This window comes from Phragmites australis, chromosome 15 (genome assembly GCF_958298935.1).
Source record: "Phragmites australis chromosome 15, lpPhrAust1.1, whole genome shotgun sequence".
Classification (NCBI taxonomy): domain Eukaryota; kingdom Viridiplantae; phylum Streptophyta; class Magnoliopsida; order Poales; family Poaceae; genus Phragmites; species Phragmites australis.
Genome location: NC_084935.1, coordinates 21,489,749 through 21,509,277, shown reverse-complemented (window position 1 = coordinate 21,509,277; position 19,529 = coordinate 21,489,749). Strand labels below are relative to the sequence as shown.

At 42.8% G+C, this 19,529-nt stretch overlaps 2 protein-coding genes and 2 non-coding genes across 5 annotated transcripts; 1 reads left to right on the top strand and 3 right to left on the bottom strand.

The window, feature by feature from the left end:
- Positions 1–840: 840 nt before the first annotated feature.
- On the bottom strand, positions 841–5,964 carry LOC133892886 (pentatricopeptide repeat-containing protein At3g06920-like). 2 transcript variants are annotated; one of them, XM_062333875.1, is made up of 3 exons: positions 3,099–5,964; positions 2,863–3,010; positions 841–1,342 (listed from the first exon to the last, which is right to left on the bottom strand). In XM_062333875.1, exon 1 carries the CDS (start codon positions 5,912–5,914, stop codon positions 3,284–3,286), a length of 2,631 nt encoding a protein of 876 aa, XP_062189859.1. In that variant the 5' UTR covers positions 5,915–5,964; the 3' UTR covers positions 841–1,342; positions 2,863–3,010; positions 3,099–3,283. The 2 variants fall into 2 exon arrangements, with proteins under 2 accessions (XP_062189859.1, XP_062189858.1); XM_062333874.1 differs by having other exon boundaries at positions 2,863–5,964.
- LOC133894229 (small nucleolar RNA snoR127) lies at positions 1,937–2,085 on the bottom strand. Its single transcript, XR_009905037.1, has one exon. It is a non-coding gene; the product is annotated as a small nucleolar RNA snoR127 (small nucleolar RNA).
- LOC133894230 (small nucleolar RNA snoR127) lies at positions 2,492–2,608 on the bottom strand. The gene has a single exon (XR_009905038.1). It is a non-coding gene; the product is annotated as a small nucleolar RNA snoR127 (small nucleolar RNA).
- A 9,853-nt stretch (positions 5,965–15,817) lies between the features above and the next one.
- LOC133891987 (vesicle-associated membrane protein 724-like) lies at positions 15,818–18,823 on the top strand. The gene is made up of 5 exons (XM_062332720.1): positions 15,818–16,258; positions 17,271–17,412; positions 17,507–17,627; positions 18,287–18,349; positions 18,438–18,823. Exons 1-5 carry the CDS (start codon positions 16,000–16,002, stop codon positions 18,594–18,596), a joined length of 744 nt encoding a protein of 247 aa, XP_062188704.1. The 5' UTR covers positions 15,818–15,999; the 3' UTR covers positions 18,597–18,823.
- The last annotated feature ends 706 nt before the right edge of the window (positions 18,824–19,529 follow it).

The following is a 19,529-nucleotide window of genomic DNA, read 5'->3' as shown; positions in this document are numbered from 1 at the left end:
GCAAATCAGGAACCGCCGCGGCACCGCAACGCACGCCCTGCCGAGTGCGCGTGAGGGCGAGGCGCGGACCACCTGACCCCGCCGTACTGGAGGGCCCGCACAGCCGCGGCGCACGACCGAGCGCGAGGGCGAGCGGGCGACGAAGCACGCGGCGCCACCTGCCCCCGCCGTACCTCCCGGGCCCGCACCGGCGCGGCACCTTCGGACGCCCCGCCTGCCGCGCTCGCGAGGGCAAGCGACGTAACGCGCGAAGCCACCTGCCCCCGCCATACCCGAAGCCGTCGTCGACGCGGAGCCTCGCGCGAACCCGCCGGCGATCCGAATCGAAGAGAAACCGATAAATCGAAGTAGGAAATCTGTTATTATTAGTTAACTAGCTGATACCGTTTCTGGGTCCAAGAATATCCTATTCTAGAGGTCAACTATCTTGTACTCACACATTTTATGGCCGATGAATGAACTATCTGATCAGGTTTCACCACTAAGATGAATCATTTCCTTTGGAAAATTTTGTAGAACAATGACAAAGAGGTAAACAAGCACCAGTTCCCCGTATATAGTTTGCATCCTTCATATTAAGGGAGCTCAATATAGGAAACCTTAATCATCACTAAATTTTTCAGAACATATGTGCAGGGATGTAACGAATGAAGGATATAGTGCTATTTCAACATAATATTAACAGGATAACTACGCCGTCATAAGGAATGTATCATCCAGAGGTAGTCATGGTGTTGGCGGACCTGCAAAGCATGAAAAAAATAATCACCCTGTCTCTGATTATTGCTCACCCAGGGCATGTGGTCAGATCATCCCAAGATACTAAGGTCCTTGGTGAGTTCTTAGAGGGCATACCGACGAAAATGGTGTAAGCATTGGAAACTTGAAAAAAAAAAGTTTTTTCAATGAAAAAATTGTTACAAGCTCTTTTTCATTGAATATGATCCCGAGTTCTTGTGCAAGAGCGCAGCTATAAAGCTTTAGCGTGAGATCGAGCACTTTGCGGAGCCTGCATGCTCATCTCAAGTATTGTGGTCAGAGGGTAAAGAAATTGGCAAATATGTCGACCAACGGCTAAACTCATAAACTGTAGCTTGTAGGTGAGCTGTGGAGGGTGGTTATGATGTTTAATTGCTGGGCACTTTTTCCAAAGGTGGGAAACAATTGAATGAACAAATTATTCAGAGCAACTCTGCAGCCGAGAAGCAGGTTTTCTGCCGGACCTCATACAGCCTGGGGTCATTCTTCTCGTGTCGTTCAGCCGTCCCCGGAGCCGATAACAAAAGGTCCATGATCAGGGGCAAAAGCAACCCTGTTTTCGTGCCTTTTGAAACTATTGCACCTGGAAAGAGAGTGAAAATAGTGATAACTGTTCAGAATGAATATAAGCATGGCCATACATTTTGAACATAGAAATGTATGCAGGGTCAAATAAATTTGTCACGGTTGTATATTTTGAAGTGGAGGGGTTAGTTAAAAGGGGAGCATATCGAGAGAGGGTACGGTCATGCAATGAATTTTGGTTCAACATCCATCAAAGATCAAAAAATCTTAACAAAGTGACGATGTGTTCGATTGAAAGTTAATCGAAAGTTACAGAACCCTTTAAGTCAACTTCAAACTCAAAATGCTGGAGAAGAATTACCCTCAAAGAAAAGTAGAAGAAACAAAAATTGAGAGGTAGTACGTGTAGAAGTTTCTTTAAAAAATTGTATTGGTTTAATACTGCATGAATGACCCCCCCCCCCCCTCTCCCAGAAGGAAAGAAAGAAAAGGTAATCGGAAGAAATCATGGTTTTGAAAGCTCAAACTGAATGGCAGGCATTGGTGTAGCAAACATGTGCGTGGCCATGGAGATGCTAATGCCTCACGTGACCACACACAAGACATGTGCAGATCAATTATGGAAACAATTTATCTCAGGCTCAAGGAAAATTCTGGTCAGCAAGTTACCATTCTCAGTTTTTATCATCATGTACTGATGCAAACTTCAACTCTACCCTTGGATGACACCATGGGCATTGACAAAAATTATGCCTAGAGGAGCACATCATACTATGATTTGGCTAACTTTCATCATTCCAGGTCAAGATGTTACTGAGTGTTGCCCATAAACTAGAAAAAATAAACAAGGTAACAATAAAAGCTACAAAAATATGACATCGTTCCCCTTTCAAAAACACATGACGTTATTCTTGATGACAAAAGATATGGGGTGAACAAATCTCGATTGAGAAAAAAATGGTAACTGATGTTTAACAGAAATCAGTACTGACAAAAAATACCACAGAAATAACTACAGTAGGAACAAAAGGTATCCTGCATTTTTTAGATAGCACAATTCAAAAGCAAGTCAAACCGTTGTGGCATTTCTGAACTGAACATGAAGATTCTCTCAAGCGAACACTAAAAAAAGGATCCTAGATGCCAGAAACACTTGGTCAGAAAGCTACCAATCTCAGTTTTTATCAACAATGGTGCAAACTTCAACTCTAGTCTTAAGATCATGTGCTTGGTACTTCAAAGAAAATTTTCACCAATAGCACTAAAGCAGAATAGTCTAGAGGAGCACACCATATTCTGATTTGGCTAACTGTCATCATTCCAGGTTGCTAACTGGTTGAACACAGCCCAGAAACACGAAAGAACATTTTGAACAATAAATAACATAACAGAGAAAATATTTGAATAGAAAATAAAACCTAATGTTTCTGCGGTAATTCTATGTCCAAGAGATAAATAATTAGAAATATCAATGTGAACCCATGCCCCTGAACAAATTAAATGCAAGAACTTTGAGGGATCAAAATCATGGAAAGTTGATAAACTTTTAGATTGAGAGCTAGCTCAGTACACAATTACCTGTGTAGAAGTTCGATTTAAACTTCTGAATCAACATGCTGAACCAGGAATTCTTTGACATCTCTAGAGAACAATCCTCAGTTGGCAAATCTGAAGCCACCAAGTGGCCATGGAGCAACTGTGACACTGAGATTATTCTCCTGGTTACCTGAGATTAGGAGATTCGAACCTTTTGTCCATTTCAGCATTGGGAGAAATGCCTAACAAAATGTTCTCACCAAATCGCAGAACACTACCTTCACACTGAATCATGGTAATGTCAAAACCTCCTTCTAATGCACTAAATAGTATGAAACTATGAATTATACAAACCAAATCAATTTGGCTGATGTTGTAGTAAGTCCTGAGATAATCCAAGCATTGTAAATTCATAATGCCAATGTTGTAGTGTGTTGGTAATAGCATCCAATGAGGCTGAATTTTATAAAGATCTAGCAGCATGTTGGGACTTCGCAATTTCTCTCAAAACTGCACCTACAACAGCAGCCTGCTCAAGACATTCAGCTTTGTTCAAAGCATCTAGAAGACTGATGCATGCCTTTACATTAATTCTACATCCTCGTAATCGAGTTTCTTCAAATACCTGATACGCCTCAATTGCTCTATTAGCATTGCTCATTCCCTCTATAAGAGCATTGAAACTTGCAGCATCGGGGATTCCACCATTCGCCTTAAACCTGTCAAAGAGGCTGCAAGCATCTGTTATGTTCCCTACCTTAGCAAGCCCGGAAATCATGGTTGTGTAAGTCACAACATTAGGGACCAATCCCTGTTTCTGCATTTCTTGCCAGAACACAAAAGCCTTATTGTACTTCTGTACTCGGCAAAGGCCATGTATAATAATGCTGTATGTGTAAGTGTTTGGTGAACATTTCATTTCCTTCATTGACTGGAAACAGATAAGGGCTTCATTGATTTCTTCAGCTTTTACTAAAGCATCCATAAGGCTGTTCCATGTGTAAACATTCGGAGTTAAACCCTTCTTCATCATCTCTTCTAAAATTAAATAAGCTTCATCTATCCTACCAACCTTTCCAAACCCATCGATGAGAGAGCTATACACAATAACATTCAATTCTATTCCTTTTGATTTTGCTTCCTCAAAGAGCATGTAAGCTTCATCTAACCTATCAATCTTAGCCAAACCATCAATAATTGATCCATATGTAGCAACAGTTGGAGCTACACGTTTAACCTTCATCTCCTCAAGAACTTCATAGGCCTTGTCCACCTTCCCAGATTTGCAGAACCCATCAACAACAGCATTGTAAGCCCGGGCATCAAGAACAAAACCTCGCTGCTTCATGGCATGAAAGATATTGGAAGTTTCTCTAGCCTGGCCAGCTTTTGTGAGACCATGAATCAAAATGGAATAGCTTCGGACATCAGGAAGGAAGCCATAACCATTGATGCCCTCAAATATTGCTCTTCCCTTTTCAACATCTCCTGCTTTGAAAACACAATCCATGTATGTATTGAGTAGGGTAAGATCAGGATGGCATCCTCGACGGTTCATCTCTTTGAAGATTTTGTGCCCATCTTCTTTCCTTCCATGCATGAAGAAATTCCTTATCAAGGATGTATATACAACAGGATTAGCATTGTGGCCTGCATCTAACATATTCTCAAATAGCCTATAAGCGTCATCAACCTTTCCCTTCTTTCCTAATCCATCAATAAGGGAACAATATGTCACACAATCAGGATTACAACCTCTCTGACTAGCAGTTTCAAACAAGGTATAGGCCTCCTCAAGCTTCTTTGCCTTGCACAGCCTATCAACCATTATATTCACTGTTAACAAGTTAGGGAACAGACCAGCATGTTCCATCTCATCCCGTATCTTATAGGCCTCGGCAACCCTTCCAGCCAGGCAAAGCGTATCGATCATGATGTTATATGTCGAGGAATTTGGCTCTGCATCCTTTTTCATAGCATCAAACAAGCTCAACGCCTCATCAACCTTCCTCTTCTTTCCAAGGCAAGTGAGAATCGAATTAAATGACACAATAGATGGAATACAACCTCTTTCCCTTAACTTATCAAGCAGCTTATAAGCATCCTCAAATCGCCCTGCAGACCCATACCCCATGATCATTGTATTATATGCATACGCACAAGGCACAGCCCTTTCCGACTCCATCTGGCCAAACAGCTCCTCGGCCTCACCTAGCCTTTCCCCCTTGCACAGCACCCAAATCATGCTCGTGTAAGACACGTCATCTGGACTAAGCCCGTGCGCCTTCAACTCATGGAAGAACTTCCAGGCCATGTCCACATTCCCAGCCTTTCCGAAACAATCAATGCACACATTGTACAACACAATATCCGGCTCGAGGCAGCTCCCCTTCACTTCATCCACCAGCGCCAGCGCGCCCTCCACGTGCCCTTCACGGGCCAAAGCACGCACCAGCGTCGTGAACAGCGGCACGCCCACCTCGTACCCGACCTCCTGCATCTGCCGCAGAAGCTCCAGCGCGCGCTCGGAACGTCGTGCCTCCGCCAGCGCGCCGATCAGCACTGTGTACGCCGAGAACGCAGGGCGGAACTTGAGCCGCCGCATGACGCCGATTGCGCGCTCGGCGTCGTCGAGGCGGCGAGCGCGGACGAGGGTCGCGACGAGGTCGGCGCAGGCGGGGTTGGGGAGGCCGTACCCGAGGACGCTCATCTCCTCGAGGACCTTCTCGAGGGCCGCGAGGTCGTGGGAGAGGAAAGGGTGGATGGCGTTGTAGGCGTCGGCAGGGAGCGGGTGTGGGGAGGAGGCGGAGGAGGCGAGGAGGAAGAAGGGGGCGGCGAGGGATGGATTCTTGAGGGCGCGGAGGACGGGGATGACGGCATCGGGGGCGGATGCAGGGGCGACGGAGAGGGAGGAGGAGACGGCGCCGGCGAGGGCGGGCGTCCAGGAGGCGGCGGCGGAAAGGAGACCGAGGAGCTCGGCGACGAGGGGATTGGGGTGGTGAGGTGGGGATGGTGGAGCGATGGAGGAGAGGTGGCGACGGGTGCGGAGGAAGTTGGAGGCAGCGAGGAACGGGCAGCGAGCGGCCGCCGCCATGAGGAGGGATTGGTAAAACCCTAGCAGGGGTTCAGGGGCTCAGGGCTGGTTTGCCGACTGGGCTTTTGGGTAAACCAGGAAATGGCAATGGGAAATTTCAGAATTTGGCACCCAATTGGTGTGCCTCAGCATCTTTGACACTAGTTTCGAGCGCCTTTCACATTTTGACACCGTGCCACACCAGCTCTTCAGAACATGGCCCTTTTACCGGTTTTGCCCTCTACTCCTTCCTCCCGACTATCTCAGCCATGGACCTTCCTCTCTCCGGCGAGTCAACACATGCCAAGCACAAGGGGTGCCTTGGAGCTTCACATTGGTGCGCTTCTGTAGGCACATCCGTCACTCGTTAAGCCGTATGATGGTGTCCATGGTGACGCAACGCCACGTTTGCGCTCCTTGATGTGCTCCTCCTCGCCACGTGGAGGTTCTGCGTCGCTCAGCCACGCAGCAACTGCTCACGCAGATATGTGTGGTCCTCGCAACGCTCGCGCTTCACACTGAGGGTGGCGTCGACGGGATCTTTGCGTGAAGCAGTTCCTCATCGGTGTTGTCTTCCTCCACTACCCCCGTCCGCTACCCACGTTGACCCAACTCACGCTTTGCATCCACGTCTGCTACCCTGCCTTGTCCTCCCCTACGCTCGGACCTATCATTGAAGGGGAACGACGATCGGGCCGGCAATAGCCACCACTGGGAGGAGAAGCAGGGAGGTGGGTGGTGCCATGGGAGGGCATAGCAAGGGGTCAGCGAGGAGCAAAGAGGTGGAGCGGCTCGGTGACGGTCGATCTGATTAGAGGTGGAGCTACCAAATGGACTCACCACACAGGGCTAATGAGGAACATAGAGGTGGAGCGATTTGGTGACGATCAATCTGGTTGGAGGTGGTAAAGGTTTATCTAACTCGTAAATGTGGTTTTAGTAATTAATGATAATACTTATAAACTAAAAATTATATTTAGAATTATTTGTAAATTGTTCTATATGTGATGTATTAATGATAGAGTATGGATTTATTGAATAATGTTATGAGATCATGAGTTATAAGTGATGCTCAGGTAATTAATGACGATACTGGACTAACAATTGTGTTGAGAATTATTTATAAATTGTTTCATAGGCAATGCATGAATGATATAAGTATGGATTTGTTGACAAATATCATGAGATCAAAAGAGATCCATCAAGATCAACAAGCTCTAGGTGATGCTCATGTGATGAAGAAGCTAAAGAAAAAAGAGATCTCGCAGATCGAGAGTGGACTTAAGAAGATGGACAATAAGTGTGAAGATAAGTCAACTGTGGAGACCAAGTGACTAAAGGTATAAGATTATTAATTAAGTTTTTATGGATTAACTCATGTGCTATATGCTTGAGAGTGAGTTAGGATAAGGTTCCATATAAAGACAAAAGTTGAATTGAGATATTCAAATATGCTAAGTTGGAAAAGCAAGATCAAGACAAGTTTAGTGGACAACTTGTGCACTTAATGCTTGCGGTTCATGCCTTTGTGGTAAACCGAATGAAGATGATGGAATAGAAAAGTCTCCTATGATTGGTGCATGAGAAGCAATCAAGTAAACTTTATCAAACTTTTAGAGATCAAGATAGGATTGAGATGAAAAGAGAAGATGACCATTATCATCAAGATCAAGTGGAGTTGATGACAAAGTTAGAAGAGAAATGAGAAGCGTCGAAACTTGTATGATGCGTTCATCAAGTCTGATGAGATGGCTCAAGGCAAAGATATAACTATAATATGTTATCTAGTTTTACCGGTTTCAAGGAATTTGATGGAAACTGGGTTGTAGGTTCGATAGCCATACTATCAAAAGGGGCTACCAGATGCATAGCTCGATTGTTATAGGCTGTCAAGTGCTCATACCATATGCTCAGTGCGTGGTAGGTTTGTGCGGAGAGTTTATTTAGGGTGCTCGGGGTATCTAAACAGTGGTTTAGACTTAACCTTTTTGCTGTGGTCGACCTTTGTTGTGGAAAATGCATTTGGCCAAGCCTTAGTGGTGTTTGACATGTTTCTTGTGGCATCTAGTTTAATCATGAGTGATTAAGCTTAGTAAACTGTGTTGTAGTATCCGAATAGGTTTTTTTAGTGTTCCAGGAGAGATTTTGTCAGGCAAAAGCTTCTTTAGCATCGGATGTTCCAATATGAGTATTGGTTGTTCCTATATGAATATCGGATATTCCAACTAGAGTTGGACAGTTCGATATTTGGGAACTTGGAGTTCTCAAGTTGCTTTGTTAAAAGTACTAGAAGTTTTGATGTGAATATCGAAAGTCCTAGTTGGAACAGAACCTCCCGAATTTGCAAAGGTCGTACTATTGGGTTGGGATCGGAAGTTCTGATCTAAACATCGGAAGTTATGATCCAAGTATCGGAAGTTCTAATGTGTTGTTTTCAATAGATCCTTCTGTGAGAAGTTGTGTTTGGTGTTGTTAAAATCCGGAGATCGGAAGTTTCAATGTGTGCTTTTTAGCAGGTCTAAGTGTGAGCTATGTCCCAGATCTAACCATTGGGAATCATAGGATCATAAGTTCTGATCCATGCAAAATCTATCCAGCGGCTAGTTTTTAGAGTTGAGGTATTTATACTCTTGTCTTCCTTGACTAGGGCAAGTATTTCGAGGGATTCGAAGTTGTTTTGTTGGTGCTAGAAAATACTTAAGAGGTGTTGAAACTTGGTGTTCTACCTTTGAGTGCTCTCTCTCTCTCTCTCTCTCTCTCAAAGATTGATTGTGATATCCAAAGCCTTTGTGGCTTAGTGAGTATACAGAGAGGTGTGTGATGCTTTGGTAGTGAAATGTCGCCTAGAGAGGGGTGAATAGGTGAAATCTAAAAATTTAACAACCTAAACGCAGCGGATTAAACAAATACAGACTCTCCGCGGATATGCGGAAGTTCCACAAAAATATGCGGATACTCCGGACTTTCTGGAGAAAACTTAAATTGATGCCTATGCAAAGACAACGAGTATAAAGTCCACAAATTACCAAGCACCAGAGGTTGTTTTTCAACATGTATATCAAAGTACCTATAGCTCAAACCTTACAAAGAGATAGATCGGGTTGAAATCCTAAAAATCAATGAAAACTAGGGACTAGAACAAATCACAATAAATTGACAAATGAGACATAATGATTTATTCACCGAAGTTCGGTCACTCCACTAAGAAGTGCATACGTCTCCATTGAGGAGCTCATAAAGAGTTGGGTCTGTTTCAGCTCTTTCCTCACCTAAGCAACCACAAAGATAAAGCTAGGATTACTTACTCAATTGCAGGGGTAATACAAAACTTCTTTGGGCTCACCACAAGATTGGGAGCTTGACGGGTGACGTCTAGCCGTCTAGGTGGACGAACCACCAAAAGTAACAAATACAAAATCACCGACTTGATAAAGAAAACGAGTGCTCAAAGGATGGATTTGTATCTCACTAGCACTATTTCTTTCTCTCACTCAATCCTACCAAAGATTTCACCAAGAATCACAAAGGGGATTGGAGAGGGGAACTTTGAATTAACTAGAGCTTCTTGTCTCAGGTTCGGTAAAAAATGAATGCCTGGTTGCAGTTGGATTGAAAAGGTGTGGGGTATAAATACTACACTCTCAAAAACTAGCTGTTACTCTTGGAAAGTGCGGACCCTCCACAAAAGTACGGACCCTCTGCAATGCGGATCCTCCGCAGTTAACCCAAAGCAGCTAAAGTGCGGACCCTTTGCATTTTCTCAGTTCAAAAGAATTAGGGCTAACAAGGGTGCAAGGCTTGTGTTCGATGTCTCTCAGGGGTTTGTTAGTTCTTTTAAGCACTGTTTCTACGCAAACAAGTAATTTCGTATTCCTCTTAATAGTACAGCATCCTAAACTCAATTTCAAAATGATAAAAGAATTTAAAATTATAAGATCCATGTGCCGCTTTCTTTTTTCCTTTAGGGGAAACCATGCGTTGAATTGTCACTTGATGGAATCACACATGTCCATACTTCATAACCCTCATTAGTTCTTTAATTGTTTGTCATTATCACCAAAACCGGGCCTAGATGCACTTTCAGGTAGTCCATACTTGGCGTGTTGGTTGCCTGTGGTTGAGCATTTGACGTAGTTCGAAGCGTGCATCTGGGAGCTGGTTACTCTTTGAGACCACCGTCTCCTAGAAGGCTAGGTGGTGGATTATCGGTAATCTTCTCTAGTGAAAGTTTTGAGGAGGTCTAGGATTGGGTGCAGAACTCAACATCTCCAGAGTGAAGGAAGAGTTGGCCACGAGGGGTACTACAACATCAGGAGAAAAATGGTTGAAAGAAACCTAGCTCAAGTGCTATCAAGCTTCCTCAACAGAGATGGATACCCAAACTTTGGTAACAAATCATTTGTCCATGTGTCTCTTTACATTTATGTCATATATTGATTTACTTGCTTGTATGTATTTACATTGAGTTAATTTCTTGATATTCTTTCTAGTTCTTTTTTACTTGTATCGGAATATCCGATAAGTGGATCGGAACATCCGGATAGTATCGGAATATCCGATCAATGGATCGGAACATCTGATTAGTTCTTGTGCTTACTTATATATCTTGCTAGAATTAAATAGCATCTTTGTTACCTTGAGATTGTAATCCTTCACAATTATTTTAGGTTGTTAGTGTACTAGTTGAGCCTAACATATTTCAGTTTTTCACTTGTGCATAATCCTTTAGTTTGTTTTCACTATAAGTTTAGACCAACTATTAAATAATGGGACAAAGTTTTTAAAATGACTATTCACCCCCCCCCCTCCGGTTAGGCGGCATCAAGATCCTTTCAAGTGGACGCATAATTTCAGAGGGTGTGAAGAAGAAGAAGAGGGGCAAATGTTGTCTAGTGTCATGTTGTGAAGAAATTGGGCTGGCAGGGTATCAAAATGTGAGATGCACACCAATTAGGTTGTAACACCCAAAATTTCAACTTTTGCAATAATTTAAAATTTTGCTAGAAATTTAAATCAAGTATGCAACTTAGTTCAATAGGAAATTAATTTCTAAAATTAACCTGGCCTAAGAGAATTGTTTGAATGCATTCATACCGTTGTAGATGCAATAAGGTTTTATTGTGTGGAAAAAGTTTGCCAAATTTTGCTAGGATTCGCCGCTTTAAAACCTCTTTTGAAAATATGTTGAAATTCAATTGGAAAAGGCTTAGAAAATCAAGAAAATACTTTTGGGCCGAATTCTTTTTCCCGGCCCAACTCACCTCCTCCCCTCCCTTCTTTCCCCACCCGTATGGGCCGGCTATCATCTTCCCACACGACCCAAGCCAGCTAAGCCGGCCCTCCCTCTCTCTCTCACCGCCCCGTGGGCCCCACTCAGCCCGAGCCGGCTCCCCACCGAGCCGATCCCCCTCCCCCGCCTTGTCTGACCGCCAGGTGGGCCCGTTTAGCCGAGCCGACGGCTCCCCTTCTCCCACCTTCGTTCGCCCGCCTCCCCGTTTAAACGCCGCCGCCGCCGGTTTCGGTTGGAGCCTCCCCCGTTCATCTCCCCACCCGAGCGCCGAACCGCCGCGTGCGCGTGCCCCTTCCCCTCCTTTTCCCTTCTTCAATTTGGTGAAACGGCCGCCTGTTGCCGTTTTCGGTCGCATGGAGCTAGCACCGGCATTGAAGTCCGGCCGGCCGTGCGTCCCTCTCCTTTCCTTCCCCTCTATAAAATCCGATGCCATTGAGTTCGCCGTTCTTTTGTGCACCCCGTCCAACCATCTCCACCCTTTCTTCTCTCTCAGTTTGTCGTCGCCATTGTCTCCGGTGAGTCCAACACCGCCGCCGCCATTCTTGCGTGCTGTGCTATCTCTGGCCTCTCTAACCACCTTGCCGGCTTCGCAGGTGACCCAGGAGGAGTTCCCGTGCCTCCTCGTCGCCGATTGGGTGCCGGAGCCCCTTCCCCGTCACGCCCCGGCCGCCTCTGCCGCTTGCGCTCGTTGGCCGGCTACCTCGCCGCCGCCCCGACCTCACCGAAGCCTGGGGTAAGTTCACCGGCCTCCTCTCTCTCCCTTCCGCCGCTCGTCGAAGCAACCCGGCCGCCGGAGCCCGTTTCGGCCAACTCCGGTCGCGCTCCGACCACTTTGCCGCCGTCGGCCGCCGTTCGCGCCGCCGGATCGAGCCCGGATCAATCTCGGCCGTCCGATCTCCTTTCTACGGCCAGGATTAAAACCTCTTCATTATTTGAACTTCGGTTCACCATGGACTCATGGACCGGCCAACCGGCCCTGGTCCATGGGCTCATGAACCTATTCCATTTCCTTTCTAATAGAAGAATAAACCAATAATGTTTATGACGTCATAAATCCAATTTCCAGTATAAAAACAATTCGGATTTTCTCTGATAATAAGGAAATTTTGCAGAAACACCCCTGGAACTTCAAATAATCATAACTTTTTGTTCGTAGCTCCGATTTAGGCAATTTTCGCGCTCAAACGATCGTAGCGTCGCGTAGAATCTGTTTATAGGGTTTTTATCTAGTTTTAGGAATATTTGGTGTACTGTTCTTATGCTAGATTATGTGTTTGTGTAGACGATTCAGTCCAGGAGTTCGGCAACTTTCAGGAGGAAGATTTTGAAGGACCTGTGCAACACTTCGACGAAGGCAAGTGTCTTGACCATGTACAAACCCAGTTTTTTTTTTACATAAAGCGAGTCTTTGTCAAATATGCATGCTGTTTTACAAAAATGGGTAGTATAGCAAATACTAGTGTTAGATATAGATGTTTTATCCATACAAGATCATCATGTTTATGCTTAGCCATGCTTTAGATGAACATGTAGCGTGTAGGTGATGAATCTTGAGTTATGAAGTAAAAATTGATATAGGAAGAATATCATGGAAACTGATGTTGTTAAGGGAGTTAACAACAAAGATAATTGAGGTTTTGGGCAAGATAGGGCTACTTTTCCCAGCATGGTTGGTTGTTTGGAAATATACCCTTATGGGATTATTGGAGGTCTTGCCCAGACCATTTTAAGGACCGGTTCGTGGAGCGAACATCCATGGCAAACAGAGCAACCACGAGACCAATATGGTACGGTTTGGCCTAGTAATTAGATGTGTTTCCCAGTGTTGTATGAGCCAATCGGATGTGTAGATAAGGAAGGGTTACTTCTCGATTCTACCCGGCACAAGAGGGGACTTCTAGGGTGGAGGGTTACTCCACTTATGTACGGCGGTGAAACCTCAGTGGGCGAGTGCATACTGGGAGACTCTCTGGAAAAGCCTCGTAGTGATCTCTTGGCGCACACCCCGGAAGTGTGTAAGGTACCATCAGGTGCCGGCAACAGAGAAGATCACGACTCGTGGGTAAAGTGTGCAAACTCTGCAGAGTGTCAAACTGAATATTCAGCCGAGCTCACGGTTATGAGTAGCATGGACCCTCACATGATTAGTCGGGTGGTTGTTTTTCTTGGTTTGGGAATTGGGTTGAATTCCCGGAGGTTAAAGAAAATCTTTGGGAATTGGGTTGAATTCCCGGAGGTTAAAGAAAATCTTTGGGACATCTTTTCCCGGTTAAAATAAAAATTTGTTTTCCATAGTTCAGGGCTAAAAATCGGCTTTTATGCAAATGAAACCCTAGAGAATAGGAAGCCTTGTTTCAAGCCACCATATCAAATTATGTGTTTCCCCCACTTGTTGAGTATTGGAAATACTTACGCTTGCTGTTTCAGAAGGCGAAACTTTTGAAGAATTTCCTGAGGACGACTTCCCCGAGGATGATGCCGAGTTCTAGGCTTGTGGAACTCTCGGTCGGCTGCCTGTTGGCTTGGAGCTGCGCCGTTTCTTTTTCCGCTATGGTGTTCTTTTCTTTAGACCCGTGTGTGGTCATTTTGTAATAATTTAACGTTGTAATAAGAAGCATTGTGTCTGTTACACTAATGAAGTCGCTATATGTATGATTAAACTGATCCTGACCTAGTTTACATCTGGTTTTGGTCTTAAAATCGGGTGTGACATAGGTGCCAAATCCTGAAATTTCCCGATGGCAATTCCCAGGCCAAACTGGTCGGTTCGGCGTCAAGGTTTTGTTTTGGTTAAGAAAAACATCAATAAACCAGCTCAATCAAATTAAACCTATATTCGATTTTTGATAACTCCAATTTAAGACTTGTTTTAAAAGAAGGGATTGCTCCTAGTTTTTGGATACGACTGAAATGGGAAATTACATTATTGTCTAGTATCTATCTGAACAGCTCCTAGTTCTTCATTATAAATGCAAGATCAAAACTAAACTTAATGTTAGTGGTTGTTTATAAGTTTGTTTCACCTCTTTGGTCCATTGTCCGCATCTCAGCTACAAGACAACAAGTATGATCAGAGCTCATGCAGACATATTGCCACTATCCAAACAGTTTCAACATTATACAAACACCTAATCATTATTTTCATTGCGTACCACCCCACCAATAGATTAACATGGTTGCCGCTTCAACCTTGTTTCATGCAACTGAGCCTTCATTTGCAACTTTGCTCATTAGAATTCCCCCTTAAACAAACTCAAAGTTGTTTATTTGAGTAAATTTCACAAAACCATGTTTTTAAGCAACAATCTTGCACTTTTTAAGTAAGAGTTTGAAAGGACCATGTCCTATTTGCATAATGTTTCAACAAACCTCACTTTTAAGCATTCCAAATTTTACCTTTCTAAGACTGACAGGTGGCTGCTCGTTGCATATGATGCCAATAACTAAAAAATATGCTCTATAAAATTTATGCAAAGTAGAGTATAATTCTCTAAAATTGTTGCTTAAAAAGTATGTTTTTCTAATAATTTTAATGTAATTTTGTGGTGTTTACTCAATTTATCCTTGACGAGTGCTGAAAACGTACGAAACTTGTTGAAGACATGCATTGGAGTTTTCCGCTTGAAATATGCTGAAATCTTAAGGGAATTTGAGAACATATCAAACATACATTGAAATTTAAATGTGAAGCAATGCTCCTAAATTTACCCCCTCTGGACTCGATAAAGTTATGAAAATAGTTGTTGTCAACATTTTATTTGGCTATCAACACCTCTATGAATATTAAAATATAATATATGAAAATAATACATGCGTGTGGTTTCATTTGGTTCTAATATTATAAGTTACCGGTTTGTGACTAAATTCCTCATAAAAAAAAGAATATATCGATATAATGCGGTGGTATAAGTGGTCAGAGTTTGGTTTAGGGACCATATCTTAGAAAAAAGAATAATAATAGTGCATTTTATATTATATTCTTTTGGACCGCGAGATATAGAAATTGAGCGTCCCAAATTAAATTACCACATGATTTCAATGAGTTTTCTTCGTTCGTTTGTTCTAAAAGTGCCATGCTACAGCTACAGAACTGTCGAGAGAGTAGAAAAAAAGGAGACAGAAAGCAGATCAATCAATATAAGCGCGAGAGTGCAAAAAGCAACCAGAAAAGTCGGACGCCGTAAGTGCAGCTCTAATTACTAATTATTATTTTATAAATAAAAAAAGAAAAATAAGTCATATAAAGATAAGAGTTAACTCCAAGTTTTTATTTTATAGATATAAATTAAATCTTAGAAATAGTTTTAAGTACAAAACAGATTTTACCTTAACACTCTCTCTTCGTAAAGTATAGGAAATTAAAAATAACAGAACTCGTATAAATTTTTGAGAAATATGCTCTGATGATTAGAACTGCTTTCTTTTGATAAAAAAATAGTTATCTAAGATTTTCCTCTATATCTACAAAATAAAAATAAATAACCGACTCTTATTTTCAATTAACTGATTTTCATCTTAGCTCATTTCTATTCCTCCCACATCTACAAAATATAAATTATTTGCTAATTCAACTATTAAAGCTGCCCAAAGCTAAATTCGCAAAAAAAAAGGCGCTGCCCTAAGCTAGCACTGACAGCACGCATTCCTACTCCAGCACTGTCGGGCAAGCGGCGCATCCGGCACCGCACACTCACGCACTCGCACTGATACTCTCTCCCCTGGCATTAAGAAACCACGAAATCTTCCACCACCTTTCCTCGATCCCTCCTCACTCCTCCCCTTCCCTCCGATCTCGCGCCCAAAGGTCGCGGATCCCATGGCGTCGCCGGCGCCGGGCAGGGAGGAGGGCGGCGGCAAGGGGGAGTGGCTAATCTACGCGTTCGTGGCGCGCGGCACAGCGGTGCTGGCGGAGTACACGGAGTTCACCGGCAACTTCCCGGCCATCGCAGCGCAGTGCCTGCAGCGGCTCCCCGCCGGCTCCTCCGCCAGCCCGGGTCCCGGCGGCAGCGCACCGCCACGGTTCAGCTACGCCTGCGACCGGCACACATTCAACTTCCTCCTCCACCGCGGCTACGGTGAGCTACCATCGATCGATGCCTTAGTAGAAGTAGGGTGCCGTTGCCATTTGGTCTGCTTTTGATGGGCTTTTTAGCTTGTTAAAGATGTTAGTGTGAAAGTTTCGATCTTGATTGCTGCAGCGTGTAAAGATAGGGGAATCTGTGTTCGTGTTTTGTCGCTATTTGATAGGAAGATCACCCCCAAAAAGGCATTACCGATCTTTATGGCAACAGACATGTCACTCTGAAACAAAATTGGATGAGAAGAAAGGGTGACCATTTCAGGAAACCGTCTAGTAATAAGCTAAGACCAATGTTACCACACACATTCCACAAGGAGGAAAAGGAACTCAGTGTTATCATATTGAGTTTTTAACTGGAGCACATTTGGAGACAGGCCAGATCAAATTTGGAGAACCAAGAATTGGACAAGGATGCAAGGAAAAAAAAAAGTTGCTGCACTAACCAGCTATTGCTACAGATGCCAGGATTGCGAATACATTCTTGGAATCCATGAGAGGGATGGACCCACAAGAGATATAGATTTTGGTGAACATAAGAGAAGGTCCTTTGCCATTGTGCAGCATACATGAAGCAGGCTTCACGTGATTGTAATGTGAGATTGTGAGGAATTGCACCTCGTTCACATTCATACTAACTAAACCATTGTCCATGACACTAGCTCTGCTTTTGAATAATGCTCTTCATTATCATTGTGTCATGATTTCCTGCTCCTCCCCAGACAATGGCAGTCTCATGGATGTGAGGAGCCATTTACGATCGTACATTAAGAAAAATTTATTGCAATGTGTGAACCATGTCCCTGAACTATAAATGTTTAACAGTAATGATGATTATTGACCAAGAACCTCATCCTCCATTGTAATGTGTGAACCATGTCGGTACTGAACTATGCATTGTTATGTTGGAATCTTGGAGATGTGACTAGAACTTTTTTAACTGCTAAACATCATATATCCAATAATTTATATATTGATGGTGACACCTTTGCTCTTTGAATATTTTGTAGCCTATTGTGTAGTTGCGAAGGAATCCGTTCCAAAGAATGTTTCAGTGGCCTTTCTTGAGAGGCTGAAAGATGACTTCATGAAGAGATATGGAGGCGGTAAAGCTGATACAGCTCTTGCAAAAAGTCTAAATAAAGAATATGGGTATGTCTTTTTGATAAATACTGCTGAGAATTCGCAGAGAATGTTTTATCTGGATTCATTTTCGATGCTGAAAATTGAGCTTTTTCCGGTGCAGACCTGTTATAAAGCTGCACATGCAGTATGTTCTTGATCATTCAGATGAAATAGAGAAAACTTTGAAAGTACAAGCCCAAGTTTCAGAAGTTAAAAATATCATGTTAGACAACATAGAAAAGGTATGTTATCCCTCACTTTGTGTTCGAAGAGCACATGCTGCTGTGTTGTTATGTTTATACATTCATGGGCCGTTATTCCATGATTTGTATGCTCTCCTGATTTGCAATATAGGTCCTAAACCAAGTGATCAGTTAGTTCTTGTGGACAAAATCTGTTTTTGTGTTGCTTCTATTTTGATCGCTAAGCAGTATTGGAGTGTCATATTAGGACAAATAACTTCATAAGCACGTGCAGAAGAATCAGTCAAATATTTTATACAAGAGGGGCAATGGACACACTAGAACTCCATTTCAAATTATAGGGCGTATTAGGATTCGATAAAGTCATACTTCGTAAATTTTGACCAACAATTAGTCAAATTAGGTGCATGTTTAGTGTATAAAACATGTATGAATAGATTTGTATTTCACATATATTTAGTAAGGTATTGGTTTCGTAGCAATTGATAATATATTGTAAGAGAATTTACTGGTCAAATATACTTTGAAAGACTTCTCTCAAATCCTAATACGCCCTATAAAAAGAAATGGAGGGAGTAAATTTTAATTTGCCAGATTCAGTGTAGTAATTCCCATGGCACTTCAGCCTTTCTTTTTTTTTCCTGATGGTTTGAATTGGGCTTTCCCCAATTATAGTTTCTTCATCTCTACATTTTCAGACTTTGGGCCGTGGAGAAAAGTTGAGTGAACTCCAAGACAAGACTTCTGATCTACGTAGTCAGGTACATGTTATCGCTTACCAAAAAACCTTTTCTATGTTGCTTTGCAATGACATATGTAATCAACCTGCACCACATGTATGTAATTCAGGCTCAGGAATTCAAGAAACAGGGGGTGAAAATTCGTAGGAAGACATGGTTGCAGAACATGAAAATTAAATTGGTGATTCTTGGAATCCTTTTGCTTCTTGTAATAATTGTCTGGGCGTCTATTTGTCAAGGCTTTGACTGCACCAAGCATGAAACATAGTCAGAATGGTACAGCGCTCCTGTAGTAGAGCTTGGGGTCGAGATGAATGTGAATTTGTGCTGGTGAAACCAAGTGTACCCACATATGTTTGACTCACTAGTTTGATTCCACTGGACATTTATCGTGATACAAATGTAAAGCTGAATTGGTCTTATTGCACTTACTGAGGTGTATTCGCAATGTATGACCAGCATGATATGAAGTAATATTATGGTTCCTTGTGTATTAGCTGAATTTGTTAGAATCTAGCCCAAAATGCGAATCCATTCTCTCTCTCTTTTTTTTTTGTTTCCCCGAATAATATGTAGGATAAACTAATAAGAGTTCATGTCACTCTATTTGACACTCAGGTTGGTTATGACAATCTCATTTAGTGATACTGCCTTTAGATAATTTGGCGTTGAGTTAACTGTCTTTTCTGCTAAACTAAACGATGTTACAAACACACGAATGGAAAATCTGGTACAAAAAACCATCGATGGACTGAATTTGCTTGATTTGGTCTGATAAAGAAACCATTGCTATCAGCTGCAGTTTCTTAAACCTACTGAGTTGATGTGAGATAGCAGCAGTTCCGAATAGAAGGCATAAGATGCCATTTCCTAATTTAAAGGTTTTTATTTATTTGGCATTGTTGGTTGCAAGTCCACTTTGAATAGGGTTAGAGTTCCTCTTAAATCCTTTCAGTTTTGTTTGTTACAATACAAGTTTTAAACTAAATAGAATGGGTGATCGTGAGTGTTATCTTGTATTCCAAACCACTAGCTTGAACAGTCACATGGGTTGAGTGGGCTTCTGAATTATTCCAATCAATTGCATGTTTATGCCCCTTTGAACTAAGGTTCCATGTAGCTGTAAAAAGATAAAGATGCAAAATAAAACTGAAACTGTACCCTCGCCTAATTTGTATTCATTGGAAAGCAATGTGAAAAT